This window comes from Nomascus leucogenys, chromosome 8 (genome assembly GCF_006542625.1).
Source record: "Nomascus leucogenys isolate Asia chromosome 8, Asia_NLE_v1, whole genome shotgun sequence".
NCBI lineage: Eukaryota > Metazoa > Chordata > Mammalia > Primates > Hylobatidae > Nomascus > Nomascus leucogenys.
In genome coordinates this window covers 60,173,338-60,190,574 of record NC_044388.1, presented here as the reverse complement: position 1 = coordinate 60,190,574, position 17,237 = coordinate 60,173,338, and the positions used below count along the sequence as shown (strand labels likewise).

The window sequence follows — 17,237 nt, the reverse complement described above, 5'->3', positions numbered from 1 at the left end:
AAGGCAGGTATATTGGGGTCATAGCCACGGTAAGGATGGTCTCCTGTGCTGCTTCCTCCCTCCCAGGGCACAGAAATGCCTGTGCAAATGGAGTGTCTAGGACAGCCCTGGGTTGTTCTTGGTTCTCTACTAGGGTGTAGATACAAAACTGAAAAAAAAAAAAAAAAAAAAAAAAAAGAAAAGAAAAGGAACCCTTGGAGCTGCTCCCTGGAGGATCAAAGGTTGTTGCAGACTTTCTAGAATCTCAGAGACCTCAGGAGCAAAATTACAACACACTTTTCCTTTCTACTGTTCCTGCCCTAAGCACACCCATGATCTGGTTTATCAACCTGCTCCTCCTTTTCTCAAGAGATAAGGTTGCAACTTCCTTCTTATATGCAAATGAAAAGAAAAGAGAATACAGCCATGGAAGTATTTCGTTAGATTTTCCTAGTATTTCATGCTTACTTCATTTAAACATGCCCCTGCCCCAGTGCCCTAGTGAAACAGTACAATGTACAGCTCTTGCATTGCTACTTGCCCTTCTCAAAGCCCACATGTTGTATTTTATGTAAATCTACAGATTACCTATCATTATCTAAATGCAGGCATCTGAAAACCAGCAGTAATCCTGCCTCTGAAGTTTATCATGAAAGAAGCTTAAAAGAGAACCAAATTCAGCCTGTGTTGGAACTCTCAGTCCCAGAGGGGTGTGGTTTATAGCCCTCCGGCCTGCTGCTGGATTTCAGCTGTGATCCACAGAAGGACGCCAGAAACTACTCAAGACATTCACGGTGCCCCAGTCAGCACTAGCCATGACGAAGACTTCTACATGCATATACCACCTCCTTGTTCTGAGCTGGTATACTTTCCTCAATTATTACATCTCACAGGAAGGAAAAGACGAGGTGAAATCCAAAATCTTGGCAAATGGTGCAAGGTGGAAATATATGACGCTGCTTAATCTGGTAAGTCCATATGGCCATACCAGGTACCGATCCATTTCTCTAGAATATCAGTTCTGCCACACATATCATCTTTGGATTTTATTAAATACACAGTTTTGTTATTTGTCTTCCTTCTTCACCATGTTGTGAGTTTTGGGTTTTTCATTTACTTAACAATTTGCTCTGATAAACCCGATTTGGAAATTATCTATAGTTAACATTTCTGTGCTGGCTCGTTGTTAAATGCTCTCTTGAAAAAAAAAAAAATCTCATCTTGGAGCTCTTTTCAGATGAGCTCAAAGAGGGGACCATGCTAATGGTTTCACCGCGGGATTAACTACAAATGCAGGAGGCATTTTGAACTTTGCTTGGGGAAGTCTGTGAAGAGAAGGCAGAGTGGCGTATGGTGTGTAGGAAGTGTAATTTCCAATGAAGGAATAATGCCATTTTACAGCACACACAGACTAACAGATTTATCTAAGAAAAGCAAACACATTTTGCCATGTTCAGCTCCCACCTCAATTTTTTATAGGTTCAGGCTCCATCTTAAAGGACAAATCACCCAACCGAATGGCAAATACACATTTTCAACTATTTAAAAACCAATCTTATGACTTAATCCTTTCTTGTCTTCCTAACCTGGCTGACTGCATTCTGATGAAGTGTGAATGAATGGGAGAAAAGCAGATTACAAAAAATATTTGAGGAATAGGTTAAAAAAATACTTTTAAAGTTAAAAGCTAATAATGGGGAGTCATTTGGGGATGTGAATTAATATTTGAGGTTTTTGACTAAAATCTTGGGTGCCACAAAAACATCTGTTTTCAGAATCGTAATCCTCATTTGAGAAGCGGAGAATGTATGTGGTCAGAAACTGTGACACTCTGAAATGCTAAGGAGGTGGAAGTGGAGAGAGTTAAAATCAAAGAGGCCCAAAGCGGCTGCTTGCTCCTCACTGGTTGGTTAGTGGCCTCTTGATTTGGGCCTGAAAAATTGGAACCCTGAACACAGCTCTAGTGTGTTTGAAAACTTCAAGGTGACTACTTGTTTCAATCATGGAATTTTATGAGAAAAACAAACAGAAACAAAACAAAAAATGTTTTTTGTAGAACTAGGAGTACCACAGTAAACAATAACAACAAAAAACCACACACACACGCGCGCGCATACACACACACCCCTAAGGTTTGTGTTTCTATTGGCTTTCTATGAAAAACAGTCAACTAAAAGGGATGTGTGTCTGTAGTTAGGACTGACTTTCTAATAAAATCCAATTCCAGTATGAATGTCCTACCTCACACTATGTGTGGCTGAGAATAGATTTATCACTATACTCATTAACCAGCTCCCTTACTTCTTTGTATACACACACACACACACACACACAACTGATCCTGACTTTTTAATTCTAGCTCACCTACATTTCCAAGAGCCCTTATTTTCCAAGAGTGAGAAAAGTCTCTTATCTTGTCAATGATACTATCATTTCCTAGTGTTAATCCCAATTTTGCTACCCTGATTGATCAGCTACCAAATCCTATTAGTTTTTCCTTTTACTAAGTTCATACCTTCTTCTTCAACCTTACTGTCTCTCTCATTCCAGGCTTATGTTAAGCCTACCTGGATGACTATATCATCTCTTTACTGTCCTTTCATGGTCCAATCCAGCCACTCCGATTCCAAATTAATCTTCTCAAAGCACTGGTTTTGGTTTGTTTTTTAATACCATGACCTGGATCTAAAAGTGTGGTCTGCTGCTCAGGAAACCACAGTGGCTCCCTCCTGCCTCATGGAGCCAATGTCAAACTCCCGATTCAAGAGCTCACCTGCCCAACCAGCCTTTCAGGGTCCCTCTCCCTGGGAGGCTGGTCTCTTCTGCAGTAAGGACTGCGTCTCACTAGTATTGGCCCCTGGGCTTCCTGCTGTCACTTCTCTGCCCAATGTTCTCTCTATCCTTAGAAGAAAGGCCTACTTACCCCTCTGCACCACATTGCTTCTTTCATAGAACATTGGGAATCACATACACTCCCCCCAAATCTTTGCTGACCAACTCCAGTCCAAATTTCCTTTTCCTTTCTCTGATTTTCACAGCATCTCTCAGTCTCTGCTGATTTATGTACAGTATTGTTTTCTAATTCCCTCTCTCCCTGCCATGTGAGTCTTAACATTCCAATCAAACTTTGGCTCCAAAACAGAAGTTTTTTTTCTCCTAGGTCCTTGCCAACCCTAACCATCTATATTTCTACCTTGAATTCAGCACAGTGGCTGGCACAGGATACCCACATATTAAAAAGCTGCAACTTGGTACGTTGATGTGACCTCAGCCTTTCTGCATCCTCGAGCAGTCCCTCTCTCCTGGTATCTTCTGGCCCTCGTAAATAAGCTGAGAGGGGCTTACCTGTGGTGATTTTCTTTCTGAGCTCCGTTAGGAGTCATCTTGAAAGTGTGACCTAATGAAATGCTTCCCAACTGGTGAAGATGGGTTGACTGTATTTCAGAGGATCAGTTTAATGTAGATTTTGAATATGTTGCTTAAGGTGAAATATTGGACCTGAAAATGTCTAGCTCTTGAGATCTCATGGGCTGATTAACAATTGTGTTTCCTAATGATTAATTAGTGTTCATTCATCACTAATTAATTGGTGGTTGTGTTTATCAAGTCATAAAGGTCTCACAACTTGTGCTCACATTCTTATATTTATTTTACCTCAGCTTGGGGAAGTTAGTATCCAATCCTGCTTACCAGACAATTTATACCCCTCCTTGTAAACAGCTTGAATTTCTTTTTTTTTTTTCTTTTTTTTTTTTTGAGACGGAGTCTCTCTCTGTCGCCCAGGCTGGAGTGCAGTAGCGCAATCTCGGCTCACTGCAAGCTCCGCCTCCCAGGTTCACGCCATTCTCCTGCCTCAGCCTCCCAAGTAGCTGGGACTACAGGTGCCCACCACCACGTCCAGCTAATTTTTTGTATTTTTAGTAGAGACGGGGTTTCACTGTGTTAGCCAGGATGGTCTTGATCTCCTGACCTCGTGATCCACCCACCTCGGCCTCCCAAAGTGCTGGGATTACAGGCGTGAGCCACCGCGCCCAGCCAACAGCTTGAATTTCTAATTGGCTGAGTATCATTTCTGTCCCCTTTGTAAGAGCAAAGCCCCCTTTTGTGCCAGTTAGCATTGTGAGCATTGCCCCAGTTCCCCTTGAAGCTATCCCAGGGGACTGGAAGGGGAGACAGACAGGAGACAGGAGACAGGAGACAGACAGGAGACAGGAGACAGACAGGAGTTGCACGGAGCTACTCCCCTGGGGTTGGTGGTAGTGGCTAAGGTGCCGTTGAGAATTGGTCAAGGTGACCCATTTCTGACTAAGGAGAGTGAAGGTAGGAGAGGACAGATAGGAGTCTCTGCCTAATAAGAGAGTAAACTGACCTTAGGGAAAGGGCTACTGATTCCCTGCTGGGAGGGAGAGGTGGTATTTCACAATGGTTACAATTGCGATCTCTGGGATGGTACCTCAGTCCCACTGCTTACTGCCCCCAAGACCCTGGGCTAGGCACTTCTTTGTGTCTTTCATTTCCACATCTGTCAAATAGAAATAAAAATAGTACCTAACTATAGGGTAGCCATGGGAGAGAAATGATCTGACAGGTGGGAAGCGCTCAGAATGGCATCAGCATGGTGTTAGGCAGTGGACAGTGGGGAGAGAAGATGGGGAGGTGGTGGGGAACTTCTCTGGGTAGAGAAGGTGGTGCAGGAGGGTGACTTAGTAGAACATCAGTCTCCTCACTGAGGACCTAGGTTGGTGAGCAGTGGAAGCCAGCAGGAGTCATCCACCCCCTTCCCCTTCATGGCTCCTGTTTCTCCCTCCCCGAGCTGCATGTCCCGTCTTCCCAGCTGGAGCAGGACCACTGTGGAGCCACTGCTCTCCCTGCTGTAGCTGCCCGCAGGCACCAGGCAGTCCTGGTGGTAGAGTCTGCAGGCTCCAGCAGACAGCCATGCAGAATGGGGAACCCCAGAGGCTGGGCATGAGACCAAGGCAGTGCCATGGGTGTCCTCAAGCTGCTTAGGTTGGCTCAGATCATCCAGTGCCTGAGTCCTCCACAAATGCTATGTCCCTTGCTCTCTGTCCACCCCATTTCCATCCAGGGACTGTCCCTAATCCCAGGGAATATGAGCTAGGGGGTTTAGGGCAAGGCTCAGCAGCCACAACTTGGCTCGCAGAATTCATTCAGTTTATTAGGGTTTCCTCCTTTTAAAGATAAACTTCCTTCTGAAATATTGTTAGAGGTGGGGCCACATAACTGGGATCTCCAGGGGAGATTCTGAGTGGGCCCCTCCCTCCCCACGGCCCTGACACCCCCTTCAACAACAGAAGCATGACCTTTCCCTCCCTTTTCATAAGTTGCCCAAGCCCCAGGTAGCTCCATCGTCATCACCCTCAACTTCTCATGATGACAACAGTGGCAATACCACATAAGTCCTTGGGGATGCTGGCCTGGGGCTGGGAGAACAGGGGACCTGGGAGGCCTCTATGGGTCTAAACTCCAAGGCAGCCTGTGAACAGTGAGAAGATGGGGTTGAATTTATAGTATGGCACCCACTTCACCACTTGGGGGACCAACCTTAAGTAATCTATGGCTTTATTTATTTATTTATTTTTGAGACGGAATCTCTCTCTGCTCCCCCAGGCTGGAGTGCAGTGGCGCAATCTTGGCTCACTGCAACCTCTGCCTCTTGGGTTCAGGTAATTCTCCTGCCTCAGCCTCCTGAGTAGCTGGGACTACAGCATGCGCCACCACGCCTGGCTAATTTTTTTTGTATTTTTAGTAGAGATGGGGTTGCACCATGTTGGCCAGGCTGGTCTCAAACTCCTGACCTTGTGATCCACCTGCCTTGGCCTCCCAAAGTGCTGGGATTATAGGCGTGAGCCACCGCACCCAACCCCTATGGCACTCTTCAGCTCCATGGAGTCAGAAATACACTTAACTGTTTCTGCATCACAAAGATGCACTTCGATAGCTGAAAGGGTAAGGACTGAGAAAACTGTGTGATAGTCACCACCAGCACCCAAAATAAAGCAGCTATAAATTATTGAGCCAGTAACTATGACAGCATTTTGGTAGGTTCTTTGGACACAGTATAGAGATGAGTGATTGAAGACCTGACTTCTGAAGCCAGAACACTGGCTGCGCTCACTTGCTGTGTGATTTTGAGTGAGTTGCTTAACTTCTCTTTGCTGCAGTTTTCTCATGTGCAGTGGATACTCTGATAAGGCACCCAGATCCTCATACCTCCCCAGCGCTGAGGTACTCAGTCCCCAACTCTCAGAAGGAGTGTTGGCTGCTGATGGTGCAAAGCTGAGATCCCCTCCCAGAATTGCCCTCAGCAGAAGGGAGCTGCCTCAACCAAGGTTTAGGCCCCTCCCTGGCATTGCCGCCTGCAATAACTGGCATCCAATATGGGGTGCAAAGGCTGTACTCCCGGACAGCTCTGAAGGAGCAGCTCAGCTCAGAGCTCCTCAAGGGATCAGCTGATTCCATGCAACTGCACAGCACTTAGCCTCCCCACTTCAATCCTGCTCCCTTTTTGCCGCTCTTAGATGTCTGAGAGCGTTCTTCAGTGAACATCCTGCAGGCACATCTCAGAATCTCAGATTGTTTCCCACGGAACCTGACCTGCATCGTGTAAAATACCAAACATACAGAAAAGGTTTCTCTCCCTCCTCTTCCTCCTCCCCCTTCTCCTCATCATCTTCTTCCACTTCTTCTTTTCCTAATTCCAGATAAAGACACTAACACAGAGCTTTCCCCGGCCTGTATTATGTTCTGGTACCTAACCGACAATTTCTGTACCTAACTGACATTCCGTGAATGTTGGTTGAATGAGTGAATGACCAGAACATGGTTCTAACAGGCATGAGGCCATCCCATCATGAAGGTATTTTATCCCACAGCCACCCTACTGCTGTACTGAAGCCCGTTGTCCTCAGCTATGCAACATTGGCCAAGCATTCTGGTACTTCTTTCCAGCCTGTCACTCGATGATCTTGGTCTCATTTTCTCTTCATTATTCCAAACTGTGGTTCTGCACGTTCTTTCTCCTCCTCCTGTGTTCTTTATTGCATCCTTTAATCTCAGTTTCTGAAGTTAAATGTGTATGAATGATGACAGAAATCCTACATTCCATACGAATACAGATATACTTGGCAAAGTACCTGCCCAAAACACAACCACCACCGTTAGATAAAGGCCTCATCACAGCCCCCAATTGCTGTCTTCTTCTGGTGCAGTCTTCCACCACAAATTCTTGCATCATTTCGAAGGAGAGAAATAAGGAAGTCCCGCCTGGCTGAGTCAGGCACAGTCCTGAGTTGGGTGTTGGATTACTTGACTCATCCAATAAGACTTGTCGCGTCTTGCTCAGGAAACTTGTGGAATCTCCCTCCCGGGAATTACTTTTTAAATAGAAGAAATTCTCATTTCCTAAGGTAGTTTAAAGAGAGAGGGCTCTGGCTTAAAGGCAAGAGAATAAGCTTGATGACTTGGAAAGGCTAAGCTTCCACGATTTGAAGATTTTTGTGGGTTTGTGAAAACACATGAATGTCGAAACTAAATATCCTTTAACTGCAGTTTTTTGAATTGCATTAGTTATTTAAAAGTGTCAGTTCAGCTTTGTCGCAGGTGTTAGTTTGTCAGTTTGTCAGCTAGCAACAGAAACAAAAGACAGCTAACGAACTCAGAGAAGCAGCATTTCAGGAAAAGGCACGGAACACGCAGTGGGAACAGAATTAGGGAAGAACCAGGAGAAAGGATAAATCAGGGAGCCGTAGCTCTGAAATAAACTTCGAATAAGTAGATGCCGTTACGTCTGGGCTTTTCTGGGTGGCCAAAATAGTTGTGAAATGTAAATGATAGTAATTTTGTTGTAAGAGACTTAAAAGAAGACCAGTTGTGGTGATCATATTTTAATGCTACTGTATAGTTTCCTAGGGCTGCCGTAACAAAGTACCATGGACTGGGCTTACACAACAGAAATTGATTTGCTCATAGTTCTGGAGGCTGGAAGTTGAAGATGTGGGCAAGGTCAGTTTCTCCTGAGGCCTCTGTCCTCGGCCTGCAGATGGCCGCCTTCTCCCTGTGTCCTCATGTGGTCTTCCCTCTGCGTGTGTCTGTAGTCTTCATCTCCTCTTCTGATAAGGACACCAGTCATAGTGAATTAGGGTGCACCATCATGACCTCATTTTAACTTCATCACCACTTTAATACAGTCATATTCTGAGGTCCCGGAGGTTAGGATTTCAACATATGAATTTGGTGGTGGTTGATGGGGGATATAACTCAGCCCATAACAGCTAACATTGCCTCCCCTGATCGCTCCGTCTGTTATGGTGAGTCAAGCTCATCCTGAGTTTTATAAACATTGCATCGTCTTTGGAGAATAAGCAGACCGTTCCGGTGGGATGGGCTGACCCACACCTGTCCCTGCTGCCCTCCTGGAAGCCTCCCCGTGGAGCCTGGGAGAGTCTCTCTCACTCTCCGTGTGCCCCAGCTGCTCCTGGCAGCCCCTTCACGCCCCAGCTCTTGCAGGTTTCTTTTCCTTGGCAGCTCCCTAGTGCCTCCCTCCTGAGCCCCACGCGGGGGTTCCACCTGCTTCTCGTGAATTCAGACAAAGACGCCTCAACGTTGAGTAAGCTCGATGGCGACAGGGCTGCCTGGCACACACCGTGGGCATCCAGAGAGGCCTGTGTGCCATATGCCTGAGAAGTAACCGTGGGCTGGGGTGGAGAGGGAGAGGGGATTGGCAAGTTGGAGGTGTAAAGCAAGTTTTTATTGATGGAGAAGGCCCGGAGGATCTGAGTAATGCGTTCTTTCCCCCAATCCGATTTCCACATCCTGTGACTGGGAGAGGCAGGAGAAAGTCAGGAGGAGCTTGACTCACGATGACTCTAGGAAGCTCCAGCCCGAGGAAAGCAAGTCACATGGACTTCACACACCGGGTGGAGGCGGCCTCTCCCCAGAGAGGGAAGGCCTGGCCCAGGCTCAGGACGGGATTAATTGCCCTGCTGATAGAACAGTGCAGGCCTTTTACCCTGGGCCCAAGCCTATGCTGACTCTTCCTAATACAGCAGCAGCCTGGCCTGCTGCAGCCTGAGCGGCTGGAAGTGAAATCAGGGTGAGGCGAGGCTACTGGTGGGGGAGGGAGAGAGGAGGGAACTTCTCCCAACTCCCTGTGCAAATGACTACACATCCAAATTCTGCAGCCCTGAGGGTGTGAATGCCAAAGTCACCAGCAATAATGAGAAGTATTAGGGTGGCAAACTCTTCCTGCCATTTAAAGCTGTTGCCCCACCCCTCCCTGAGACACCCCCTTCTGGTTCGAAACCTCCTCCGCCCCAGGGCCCATGATTTCCTATCTTCTTGCTCTTCTACCCCCTGGTCGTCCCAGGGCCCATGATTTCCTATCTTCTTGCTCTTCTACCCCCTGGTCGTCCCAGGGCCCATGATTTCCTATCTTCTTGCTCTTCTACCCCCTGGTCGTTGTCTAGTACCTTTGTGTCCCCTTCCCCTCCTGCCCCTTAGACAAGGACCTTTCCCTGCTGTTTGCCGCCTACTTTTCTGTTCTCCCCTCTCTCCACTCTCTCTTTCCTGCAATCTTGTTCCACCTGAGGGCTCAACAGCCTGCTTCTCCCCAGCCCCGCCTCTCTTGAGACTGCAGGATCTGAATTTCCAAACGGAAGTTCCTCCAGGCAGGTGGTTCTCAGCCTCAGCGGCCGGTGATCAGAATCACCTGGGAGGATTTTAAAACTCCCAACGCCTAGGCCCTAGCCCCAGACTGATTACGTTAGAATCTCTGGGGGTGGGGATCAGGCATTGTGAAGTTTTTGTGAAGTTGTCGTTCATTCTCCCACCTGGAGATACTTGTCTCTCTTCTGACCTCCCACAGTGCTTTATCTGAACTATGCTCAGAAACCTGATAATTTTTTTTATTTTTTAAAAGTCTAGCTCAAGAACAGGACTGCTGGGTTTGACATCTACCAGCCAGGAAGCTTTAGGCAGGTTTGTTTCCTCGTTTGTAAGATGGTGGTGGGCGGGGGGTCTAATGATAGGATTTGGCTCATAAGGTTGTTATGAGAATGAAACACGTAGTTCAGTGCCTGGCACATACCAAGTAATGAATAAAAGTCCTCTTTATAGCTTTGAGTAGTAAGATTTTTGAGTGCTAAACCTGTGTCCCATTCAGTGGTTCTAGCTTTAGCCTACATAAAGATTAAATAATCTTTTTCTACAGTTAAAATCTGTATTTTATATTCTGTAATGTGTATCTTAATAAGGTTGGCCAAAAATTTCTTTTTTTTTTAACTTTTATTTTACATTCAAGGGTACATTTGCAGGTTTGTTATATAAGTATAGATTATTTTGTGACCCAGGTAATAAGCTTAGTACCCAATAGGTAATTCTTCAATTTCTCCCCTCATCTCACCCAGATAAACAATCTTTAACAAGCTCTGGAGAAGCTTATTAAAAAACAAACTCTTGGACCCCATTTCCAGAGATCTTGATTCTGTAGTCTGGGATGGGATGGAGGTCCTGCATTTCTAACAAGCTCCTGGGTGATGGGTGTAGCTGGTCTGACCCACCTCTGTATCCTCTCCTGCCTACCCCCTCAGCCCAGGAGCAGCATGTGGCTGACTTTGCTAGGTCTTTCCTAGAGTTCAGAGCTCAGAGATTGTTCCCCAACAGCCACCTTGATCAATCCCCAGCCCAGCTCCCCAGGCTCTAGAACCTTCCTGACTTATACCCTAAAAGCAGAGTCCAGACCACCCCTCTTGTACCAGTCCAGGGCTTTCAAGGATTTGGATGGATTCTGTCACAAGCCTAACTTAACCCCACCCCCCAAACTCTATATCTTCATGACCTACCAGTCCTTAAATGAGAAACCACAGAATTGTACAAAGCGACAAGAATGTACAAAGCTTGCCTTCCGTATTGTATTACTTTCTTGAAAAACACCCTCCTTCTCTTTCTCCTGGCTTTGGGGACCACACAGCACTTAGTAACCCACCAGCGCTCATGGCTTGCTCTATCCCCTTGGATTTAAATTGCTGCCATGGCCAGATTGTCTCGGTGAGGCCTGCAGATACCCTATTTAAGGAAGAAAGTGCACCAGCTCTTCTTCGGCTGAGCAAGGCACCCGGCACCCTTTTGTGTGCCTTTCTTGGGAGAGCACAGAGATTCGTGGTGGTGCTCTTGACCTGATTCCAGTTTCTCTAGTGAGATTTCAGCACTCGGCATTTTTCCTAATTTTCCTTCCCAGGAAGACTCCTGACTCTGTCCACCCTGTATCTGCCTCTTTGCCTTTGAGCTGTTTGTTGGGTTCTTCCAACCTCTGTGCCGTCAAGGTGTCCATCTCCTTACATTCCCTTTTTAGGCTGACTCTTTATTTTGTTTCCATGTTAGCTCAAGTCCATTACACTAAATACTGTACACATTATTGTCCCCTAAACAAATTTACTCAATCAGTCTTAGCGAGCAGGGTCAGGACCCAGCGAGCTGGAAGCCCAGCCCTTGAATTGGCTCTCAACCAAAACAACCCAACAGCCCCCTCCCTCTCAAAGCCACATTACTCTCAGAGGGATGGAGTTTTCCATCAGTGAAGAAGGTATTAATTAAAGTAAATGAAAATGCCCTCATTTGTTGTAATGGATTTAGCTCTTGCAGACCATTTTCTACGGGGTCACCTGCCTGGATGATGTGCTGAAAAGAACCAAAGGGAGAAAAGACATTAAGTTCCTAACTGCCTTCAGAGACCTGCTTTTCACCACACTGGCTTTTCCTGTATCCACAGTAAGTTAGAAAGATGTGTACATAATCTAACAGAAACTTGCATGTGGACAGACGCTTCTCCTGGGCTGCCGAGCTGTTTGGGAGCTCATAATTGGAAAGCACACCCTACAACAACGTCCTGTCTGAGGACTGCGCCACATTGCCCAGTGTCTTTAGGAAATAGGGCACATTAGTGATCAGCTTTATCACTAGCTTTTGTACCTCTGCAAAGGCTTGGTACAAGATCCTTATTGCTGTCTAATGGGGGAGTTTGAAAGACCTTTCTTAATCAAAATACAACTGAGACAACCTTGGTTCCATCAGGATGATGGGAATGGAGAGCCCTGGGGAGGGAGATGACTAATTTTCCCCTTTTATACATCTTGTTTCACTTGCTACGGTAAGTATATGTTACTTCTGCAAGTGAAAAACCATCAAGTAATTTTTTTTTTGAGAAAAGATATGAGACCTTCAAAGGTGGCACATGGAAAAGACAAGCGAGGAGAGAAAGACAGCCTGGTATGGGGTACACAGTGGGTGCCTCATTCGTGTTGCTAAGTGGATGGATGTCAGGAAGAAGTGAGACATATGCCAGGGACAGTAAGCTGGTATGCTGATGCCATCCACATTTCTACGACATTGTTCATGTTTTCCGTTCGTTAGTTAGAATGGGAACAAACAGAGATCAGGCATGCCAGCTGCCCAGCAGGGCCTATAATTAGAAATGACTACCTTCTTCTACCTGTCATTGTCCTGCTTCCTATAGTACGGAACTTAAATGCGAAATGCAACTCTCCAAGCCCTAATGAGTTCTCTGATAACAGAGCAAAGATACCTATTACTTTGCAGGATACCTCTACCACTGCCCACATAAAATCTTCTAATGACCAAGCTTTTTGGTTTTGGGGGGTGGCGGGGTTGAGATAGAGTCTCACTCTGTCGCCCAGACTGGAGTGCAGTGGTGTGATCTCGATTCACTGCAGCCTCAACCTCCCAGGCTCAAGTGATCCTCCTGTCTCACCTTCCCAAGTAGCTGGTACTACAGGTGTGTGCTATCACACCTGGCTACTTTTTTGTAGTTTTGGTAGAGACGTGGTTTTGCCATGTCGCCCAGGCTGATCTCGAACTCCTGAGCTCAAGTGATCTGCCTGTCTTGGCCTCCCAAAGTGCTAGGATTACAGGCATGAGCCACCAAGTCTGGCTATAGCCAAGTTTTTAAAATCAACAATGAAGTCTGTTTATTTTTTTAGGCTTAGAAATGGAGTGTGTGAAATGTCAGAAGATAGGAAGATCAGAAGTTTAATAGTTTTTAACTTCCTTATCTTTGCGTTGACTTTGTAGCATAGAGTATAGATGCTTTGACAAGAGAGGCAAGGAGTACAAGAGGAGATCAATTCAAAGTTCTGAGCACCAGGGAGATCCAGCCCTCAGTCAGCTAGCTTGTGCATTTTCCTGGGAGCTTGGCACTTATGGTTCTCAGCCTTCCTGCTTCCCCTAGCCATGCCTATTTAGAGGGTAGACAAGAAAAATGTATGACTCAAGCCACTCCATGTGCCTACTCTCAGCATTCCTGGTGAAAGTTTAGAAAAAGAAGTTATTGGTTAAAATAAATGACTAATGGTCTGGGAATCCTGTTTCTTCATATCTTCTCTGCCTGCCACGATGACAAATAATTGATCTCTAACTCTCTGGCACGTTGAGGAATCCCCAGAAAGAGCAGATACAGCAATGAAAGGAAAGGGAGGAATGCTTATTGTAGAATTACTATAATGTATATGTACTACATTCCTATAATGTATATGTAAGATATCTTTAAAATGGTTATCTGTTTTTATTTAGCTGTGTTTCCTTGATTATCTTAGAAAGCTCTGATTAAAAACAAGCCTAATGATGCTATTTTTTGTGTTTTATTTTCCAGTTTGTATTTTTGGCATTCTGGGTCCTCTTTCTCTACAATCGAGATCTCATTTACCCCAAGGTCCTAGACACTGTCATCCCAGTGTGGCTGAATCATGCAATGGTGAGTGAGGGGAAAATTCAGTGAACAGAACACCAATAACCTCTGTACTGAAAACTCCAACGTGCCTTATTTATGTTTCCGAATGTCTCAATTCCCAGCATCCAATCCACCTCATCACTATTTATTTAAAGGGCATATTGAAGGTATGAAATGAACACAAGCTAGTGCTATAATTACAGTGAGTCTACTGAGAACACAGGAGATGTCCAGGCGAGAGTCTGCCATGTTGCTTAGGAAGTCACTGAAAAGACACACAGTTCTGAGAGGGCAGGCCTGAAAGAGAAGCGACTTCTGCAAATATGTCATAAACTTCCGATGTATGGACGGAATCAAGCAAGCTTTAAAAAAAAGCCCACCCCAGCATCCAAAGAATATCTCATAGCTGAGCAGCAGCTACTTAAGTAACACACTTTGTCACGATTCTGCATCACAAATGGGATTAGCATTTACATATTTCTAGGAATACATTTCCATTTGGTTTTTTATTCAGGCTTGTGTTTTGGGGAGGCTAAATAGTAAACAGAGCCTGTTCTGAGATTTTTAGGTCACTGGAACCTGAATATCAGTAACAGGGACCCAGACAAGCAGGGCTGGCATGAGGTTGCCAGGTCTCGGTTGGAGGAGGAGAAGTGAATCATCTGCACAATGTGAACAAAGTAATTGTTCAAAGACCTAACTCAGCTTCTCAATACTTACAGATGTATTTCCACATCAACCAGGAGATTATAAAAAGGTCTCAGATTCTGTGAAGGTAATGACATTTAAAAACCCAGGCGATAGCCAGGTGTGGTGGCACACTCCTGTAATCCCAGCTACGCAGGAGGCTGAGGCAGGAGAATCGCTTGAACCTGGGAGGCGGAGGTTGCAGTGAGCCAAGATCGCACCATTGCACTTCAGCCTGGGCAACAAGAGTGAAACTCTGCCTCAAAAAAAACCAAAAAACAAACAAACAAAAAACCCAGGGGAAAGGCGCAAGGAAGTGGCACATCAAGACTCCTCAAAAGTTCACTCACAGACTTTCTTCTACCCTCACTCTTGCCCATCTTTCCATGGTCTTAAAACTCACAAGATGACCACCTCAGAAAAACAACTCAGTCCACTAACACTGCCCCTGCCACAAGCCCCAGTCTCCAGAAAAAAACTAATTTCAGCTTAAATTTTGTGCTCAGTGAGTTATTGATGATTGACTGACTAATAGACCACAGCTCTGAACTCTTTTAGAGTTCAGGACCAGATCTACCTTACATGAGTCTGACCTCTCAGGAACCCTCCTCCTCTCAACTTTTTCTTGTCAAACTCTTCACCTTCCCAGTTTCCCATGAATGTTAATCTGAGACACTGATGTAGTGAATATTCCTTTTTTTTTTTTTTTAAAGAAATGTTACTTTATATTGTACAAAGCATGTTTTTCAGCTATGGGCTCATTTAATTCACACAGCCTTCTTTAGAGATCTACTATAATCCTGATTTTTACAAATGAAAAAATAAGATAAAATAAAAGCTCAGAGAGGATAAGTGATGTGCCTGAGGCCACTGAACTCATAGGAGGCACAGCTAGGTTGGAAATCTGAGGCTAATGCACCCTTCGTTGCCTTTTGCTGCAGTAAGTCCAGAACTTGTGATTCGATCTGGTTTTGTTTCATAATTCACCAGGCAATCAAAAGGACCTCGCTTTGCTTGATCAATATAGCAAAGTGTGAATTCTTACTTAAAAAAAAAAAAAAAGAATCCTCATCTGTATGCTACTAAGCCAAAATTCTAAGAAAATGAAGAGATTTGAAACTGCTGGTTGAGCTAGCTGTTACTAAAATAATAAAAAAGCAGAGTCTTGTAAGTATCTTTTATGTGGGACCAAATGCACCTAGCAAACACCTTCTCAAGGTTTGTGTGCCATCTTGTAGCTTTTTTCATAATGACTACCATCTCCCCACCACTTTAGGGTTGATGTAAAGTTGGATTTCTTTCAAATAGTTATGATGATGGTGTCCAATATTTGTGACCTTGCTAAGTAAACAGCCATATGGATTTGTGATAATATTGGAAGCAGAGAGCTGGATAACATACATCACATCCGTGAGCTAATTAGCAAGGCAGATACTGTGCAACGGAGTTGCTTAAATATTTTTGTGCCTCACAAGCTGAGGGGTGCTGTGGACCTTGCCCTTTGCCCTTTGGTCATTCAAGTAACCTGAATCCCTCAGAGAAAAGGAGCAAGGGTCAAAGGAAGTGGAACAATGGTGACAAGGAGAGAAGAGGAGGAGGAAGCTACCCTAGTCATATACAGATGTTTCCGTGTTTCTCTTAATTTGATTGAAGAAAATCTCAACAGATCCATCTCTAGGAAAAATGCAGGTATCAGCAAAACTGGCCTTAGGTGTCCCTAACACAGTCATCCCCAATCTTCCTGCCTTCTTTTGTTGTCTGCTCCAAATTAAGTATCCTAATAACTATATCTCATCTCTGTCTTCTAGACTGTGTTCCTTGTTCTGGACATTTTCTGTCCTCACTATTAAATCCTCTCGGCCTATTGCCTCAAGGAATGTTCTCTGCCAAGTTCTTAAACACTAGTGTGAACTCATGGTAGAAATGGCTGCTACTGTGTCAGTTTGTTAACATTTCCCACATTTTGCCAGTGCCTGTCCATGACAGTCCAAAGGAAGGAATACAATTCTGGGAAATCACCACTATGGCAGCCGGAGTAATGATGGGCAGTCCAGCTGGGCATTTGGTACTATGTGCCTCTGCGTGGGGCTGGCCCTGTTCCCTGTACAGCTCCTTTTTCCTTGCCACAGTAGAAGAACAATTGCCTTCCGTCGCCAGCACCATGCTGTCCTGAAAGCTTCTTTCATTTCTCAACATTCCCTATGTTTGCTATTTTAGCCTTAGCTTTGGAATATTTTCCCCATTGCCATTTATGATGCTGCCCCAGTTGTTATGAGTAGTATCTGTCAAAGTAAGAAATACCACTCTCCCCTTGGACACAGTGTGGTTGTAGGACCTTCATGACTAATCAAGTCTTTGGACTGCTCCCAGCTCAACCCTTGCAGCTCATTGGAAACTTGTCATTGCAGCAGGACTATTCTAAGCGGACTGTGTCTCTAACAGACATTTTCCTGCCCTTGTTATGTATTCAGACTAAATAGAAACATCAGTGAGATATTTGCATCCACCGTGGACAGGGCACCTTAATTAAAGTAGATCAATCTGACTGTTTTAGCGCTAAGCAGTTCTCCAGTCTTCATAAAACAAGGGAAAGAACAGCAAAGTAGCCCTTCAGGTTTTGCCAGGAAAACATTAACTCCTCAGGTCTTATCTAAATGCCTACTAAAGATAGAATCAGAGCAGATAGATTTAAATAGCAGTAAGAGGAATCTCAGTAACTGAGAAAATCATCAGATCCTAACCCAAGGGGAGCTGGGGGACTTATTTCTCTGGAAATCAACCTAAATTGTTCAGGTTGCCCCAAAGGAGAGGT

The 17,237-nt window shown here is 45.0% G+C and overlaps 1 protein-coding gene across 2 annotated transcripts in view; it reads left to right on the top strand.

Annotated features, from left to right (window-relative positions):
* The first annotated feature begins 506 nt into the window (after positions 1 to 506).
* Positions 507 to 17,237, top strand: part of ADTRP (androgen dependent TFPI regulating protein) — a 66,270-nt gene continuing 49,539 nt past the window's right edge. Inside the window, exons 1-4 of one of the 2 annotated variants that reach the window (XM_003263514.4) lie at positions 507 to 947; positions 9,922 to 9,975; positions 11,629 to 11,763; positions 13,661 to 13,762. In XM_003263514.4, the coding sequence (XP_003263562.1) occupies positions 795 to 947; positions 9,922 to 9,975; positions 11,629 to 11,763; positions 13,661 to 13,762 (444 nt within the window). In that variant the 5' untranslated portion in view covers positions 507 to 794. The remainder of the gene's footprint in view (positions 948 to 9,921; positions 9,976 to 11,628; positions 11,764 to 13,660; positions 13,763 to 17,237) is intronic. The other variant, XM_030816454.1, reaches the window with a different exon arrangement.